General features: G+C 38.9%; 1 protein-coding gene across 18 annotated transcripts in view; it reads right to left on the bottom strand.

Moving 5' to 3' along the window:
* LOC135112198 (unconventional myosin-X-like) overlaps nt 1-3112 on the bottom strand; it is a 118528-nt gene extending 115416 nt beyond the window's left edge. For all 18 annotated transcript variants that reach the window (XM_064026332.1, XM_064026337.1, XM_064026334.1 and 15 more), the window contains exon 1: nt 2954-3112. In XM_064026332.1, coding sequence (XP_063882402.1) covers nt 2954-2978 — 25 coding nt within the window. In that variant the 5' untranslated portion in view covers nt 2979-3112. The remainder of the gene's footprint in view (nt 1-2953) is intronic.
* Nucleotides 3113-5360: the final 2248 nt, after the last annotated feature.

Raw genomic sequence — 5360 nt, 5'->3', positions numbered from 1 at the left:
TAACGACAGATAGGCACCCTGAATTGTACCTCGCATACTGATACTACGGTACTGCTTTTACAACAACAACAACAACAACAACAGCAACAACAACAACAACAACAACAACAACAACAACAACTACTACTACTACTACTACTACTACTACTACTACTACTACTATAACTACTACTACTACTGCTGCTATAACAACAACAACAACAACAACAACAACAACAACAACAGCAACAGCTACTACTACTACAGCAATAAAAAAAATATTATAATAACAAAAAAGTAATAAGCACCAATAATGACAAATAAACATAATATACGGTTGGTGAACTAAAAAAAGACCATTTCCTCTCCCCTGTACACTACATATCAAATAACAATAATCTCTCTCTCTCTCTCTCTCTCTCTCTCTCTCTCTCTCTCTCTCTCTCTCTCTCTCTCTCTCTCTCTCTCTCTCATTCCGTGAAGAATTGGACAGAATTACTCCCACGTCAAGAATAATTCACCAACCACGTCATGGCAACAAGCAACACGCCAGCCAATCGCAACGTGTGTGTGTGTGTGTGTGTGTGTGTGTGTGACAAGCAAACACGCCCCAGAGCGCAAGGCCGTGGGTAAGAGGTACAGAATGAAGTCTCTCTCTCTCTCTCTCTCTCTCTCTCTCTCTCTCTCTCTCTCTCTCTCTCTCTCTCTCTCTCCATATAAATACATCATCGGGTGGGAGATGCGCTTCGATAACAGACTAACAACAGGAACACCTTCACATCAATGTTTCACACTCCCAACTTTAAACTGACACCAGGGAGGAACATAAGAGGTGTCAATGAATGATATATTTCAGCCCAAAGAGTCGAAGAGAATAATCATTGAAATCCACTAACAAACATGAAAGAGAAGAAGAAACAGTGAACGATAACATTTCCTAAAACAACATAAGGAAGAATGAAATATAAGGATCGGGATATCACCGTAATAACGAAAATTTGACGCAATATCTCTAACCAAAGAAATATCATGAATTTGACAACTGGGCAACAGAAAATTCGTAATATTTAGCAATATTAACATTTTAACTACTAATGATAGTATACTACTTTTTACTTCATTGAAGCATCGCTGGGGTTTACTGAGCACAAATAACGCTGCAGGCATGACAAGGCTTGGAGTTACTTGACCACTCCTGCTGCCAGTGATGTCTTTCGAAATTACTTATTAAGCTTGCACCACATTTCATTAAATTCGAGAAGTCAAAGCAGTCAAGGGTTAAAAAAAAAATGCAAGAAGAAGAAGAAGAAGAAGAAGAAGGAGGAGGAGGAGGAGGAGGAGGAGGAGGAGGAGGAGGAGGAGGAGGAGGAGGAGGAGGAGGAGGAGGAGGAGGAGGAGGAATATGAAGAAACAGAAAAACAACAACAACAGCAGCAGCAGCAGCAGCAGCAACAACAACAACAACAAAAACAACAACGAGAGAGAGAGAGAGAGAGAGAGAGAGAGAGAGAGAGAGAGAGAGAGAGAGAGAGAGAGAGAGAGAGAGAGATGGGTGTGGACACTGGATATCACTACAAGAACGAAATTTGATGTTTTAAACTCTAAACATGACTGACCAATGGAGAATCTTTGACCTTTCCCAGCCTGACCTGAAGCTACGAGGGTGTTTTAAAGCTCTCTAAATTTCAGTGACGCTTCAACACTCAGGAAAAAAAAAAAAAAGTTTTAAGAACAAAATTTCGTTTTCATGGTCTGATTCTTAACACGCCAAGGAGAAAATTAATATGTTTCGATTTAGTTTCGGTCTCAGTGTGATGCCTAAACTCTGGCAAAGAAAGATAAACGAGAGAGAGAGAGAGAGAGAGAGAGAGAGAGAGAGAGAGAGAGAGAGAGAGAGAGAGAGAGGGGGGGGGGGGGAGGGGGAATAAAAACGACGTTGGAACAAAATTCTTCCCATAATAGGTCTGATTCTCTGTTAATGATTGCATGCCGATGTGGATTGACTTGTTTCCCTTTCGTTTTGCTGAAGCCCGCACTTTTCACCCCTCTGATCACTTTGGATTGGTGTCAATGGCCAATCAGAGGATCACAAGGTTTCTCACAATGTTTTCTGCTGATGATACATTTCCCTCGCTAAACTGTCATTGGAATCATGAAAACACTTGAAAACCCCACGATCACTAGACTGCTGAATGTAATCGAGATAAGATGCCCAAACGTTAAGAATACGAACCTCAGTAATGACGAGGGATATGGTTATTAGTGCAGATGCTATAGGAGGCTTTTAGAGATGAGACAAATTCATGGATAGGAATGATATATGAACACAGACATGATAAATCAGCATACATAGTGTAATGTGTAGGCCTGTTGGGAAGATGTTCAGTAGCCATAGTAATATACAAACAAATACTGATACGAACATACTGTACAAGAACCTTTACGTATTAATGGTTAATGGAAGAAATATGGATGTTGGCACCTGCAGCTATGATGCTACCGAACATACAGGATACAGGATACAGCAAACCTGCACGTGGCAATCCTGTATAATGAATGTGTATCTACCTATCGTCCTTGTCCACAGATCTGCGTGACCCTTCAAGCTTCCCGTCATGTACAGTACTACACAGACAAAACACACTCTGCCCTGGTAAAGAGGCAGAGATATTATTCATAGATATATTCATGCTTGCCTATCATTTTTGACCATAGATTTGTGCAGTATTCCCTTCAACATCCCTATGCACACACCAGCACAGTAACACACAACACACGCCGGCATTGAGGGAGTGGCACGCCTAGGTCTACTGAGTGTTGCAGTGTCCCTTGTGTTCTCCAGTTGTTCACCGCACGAAGGGAAACTCAGGGTTGGGCTCAGCGTTCTCCTCTTCCCTCAAAAATCGATGAGGAACAACACGGGATCCTCCTGTACCCCGCCGCCCCCACCACACCCCACACCCTGCACACTCACCATTGGCCCCGAAGATGCGCTCCATGGCTGAGGGTTAACAGATCCTCGTCACTTCGTAATTTCAGAGTAACATGGTACAAGTGCGGTTCACCACAGACATGCGCGGCGCACACCCTTCCCCTCACACACCTTGGTCATCACTGGCTGCTCGAGTGGCGTACGGTGTATATGCCTTCAATGTTTGCCGCTGAGGTGCCAGCTACACTTTTTCTCTCCAGTGTTTTCTCTCAATACATTGCATGCACACTTTGATATGCGGTGTAGTAAATAATTCAGGTACTCGCGCAGGTGCTTCCCCAGATACTCTCGTGATGTGTGACTCGTGGTTTACTTGTATTTGATTATTTATGTGTTGTGAGTTACCAATTAGGACGTTTTTTATCTACATGATGACTCAGAAACGTTAAATTAAGTTAAGCCTAATTTACGGATACCACACGCATCACTTACTTCCTGGAAGAAAGAAAAAAAGTCCGTAGAAATGTTGAAAGTGATTATGGAAGAATTAAAAAGTACGCAAATATATCAATCGAAAATGTGAGGATGTACGTAATCTCTCTCTCTCTCTCTCTCTCTCTCTCTCTCTCTCTCTCTCTCTCTCTCTCTCTCTCTCTCTCTCTCTCTCTCTCTCTCAACAAATCTATAATAGGCTTAAAGCTACATTTTTTGTACGACTATTCCTAAAAAAAGATATACAAAATAATCCTAACTAATACTCTCTCTCTCTCTCTCTCTCTCTCTCTCTCTCTCTCTCTCTCTCTCTCTCTCTCTCTCTCTCTCTCTCTCTCTCTCTACTTCTGTTGGCGTGCGATCTAATGAGTTTACTCCTGTTTGCATGTACGGTTGAGCGAACTTCTGTTTGAGTGTGATCTGTTTGGGCACTGCTGAGTTTGCTATCATTCATTTAGAGATATTCACAATGTATTTTATTTATCTATTTAATTGTCCATCAGTCTATTTGTATATCTTTCTGTCTGTCTATTTATTTATCTGTCTATCTATCTATCTACCTATCTTTTTTTTATGCTGAGTTGTCTGTATTTCCAGCTGAAAGTAACAATCGTATTATCACAATCCGTTACTTGCATTTTTTTTATTTTTTTTTTTATCTGAGTGTCTTGATTTCAGCACGAGAGGGAGTGATGAAGAAGGCCTCGCCCGACCATCCTTCGTGGAGTAACAATTTAATTACGCTGCATGCATGGCAGGCTGTAATTAATAGTAAGACCGCTGTGCTTTAATCTTCAGGGGAAATTTTAATTTATTGAGCTATTGTAATAATTGCCGTAGGGTTATATCCCCCTATTGTACTAACCAGCGGCTGTTTTTCTTTATCATTTCATCAGCACCTTCATCTCACTAACCGTTAGAGTGATAGTGAAAGTAATACAACCTAAACTTTCCTAGCCTAGTCAAACATAATCTAATATACCTAGTTAAACCTAATCTAACCTAGTCAAACCTAAACTAACCTTGTCTAAACTCACCTAACTTTATCAAACCTAAACTCAGTCTAAATTCACTTCACCTTGCGTAACCTAACCTAATCTAACCTAAACTAACCTAGATTAACTTTGTTTAATCTAATCTAACATAAATTAACCTAGCATAACCTCATCTCACCTTGTCCAACCTAATCTACCTTAACCTGCCTACCTAACTGCTGTTTAGTAAAGTTATGGAGGTATTTCTTCAAACATGGACCTTATCTTTCTTATCATCATCTAACCAACTCTGAAAATAACGGTGAAAATAATCTAACCAGATCTAACGTAATCAAACCTACCCTAATCTCACCTAACTAACCTAGGCGAGCCTTATGATAGTGAAGATAAAGTAATCTAACATAACACCAGCTAACCCAGCTGCTGCTTTATAAAGAGTTATGAAGGTGAAAGTTTGAGTATATTCATTATCTTTCTTATCTCATTGAATACCTTCAGCGGTGCATTATTAACCGTTATTTTCTGTCTACCCGACCATAATGACATAAGAGAAAGTTGAGAGGAGGAAAAGACGCACATTCTTATAAAGCACGTAGGATGTGTAAAAATAGAACAATTATTAAAAAATAATAATAATAAAAAATAAGAGAAAAAATTTTATATATATATATATATATATATATATATATATATATATATATATATATATATATATATATATATATATATATATATATATATATATATATATATATATATATATATATATATGCGGATGAAAGGAATAACACGTTCTTACAAATCACGTTAAAAGCTTAAAAAGAAAATTAGAATAACAAAGAAGTGATACTGAACAGCAGAACAATAATAATGAAATGTAGAGATGATAAACAGATACACGTAGTTAAAAATCAGTTAAATTTTTTCAGACAGAATACAGGAGATCGAGAGAATGAATGTGA

The sequence above is a fragment of the Scylla paramamosain genome, chromosome 23 (assembly GCF_035594125.1).
Source record: "Scylla paramamosain isolate STU-SP2022 chromosome 23, ASM3559412v1, whole genome shotgun sequence".
NCBI lineage: Eukaryota > Metazoa > Arthropoda > Malacostraca > Decapoda > Portunidae > Scylla > Scylla paramamosain.
This window is presented reverse-complemented; position numbering and strand designations above follow the sequence as displayed.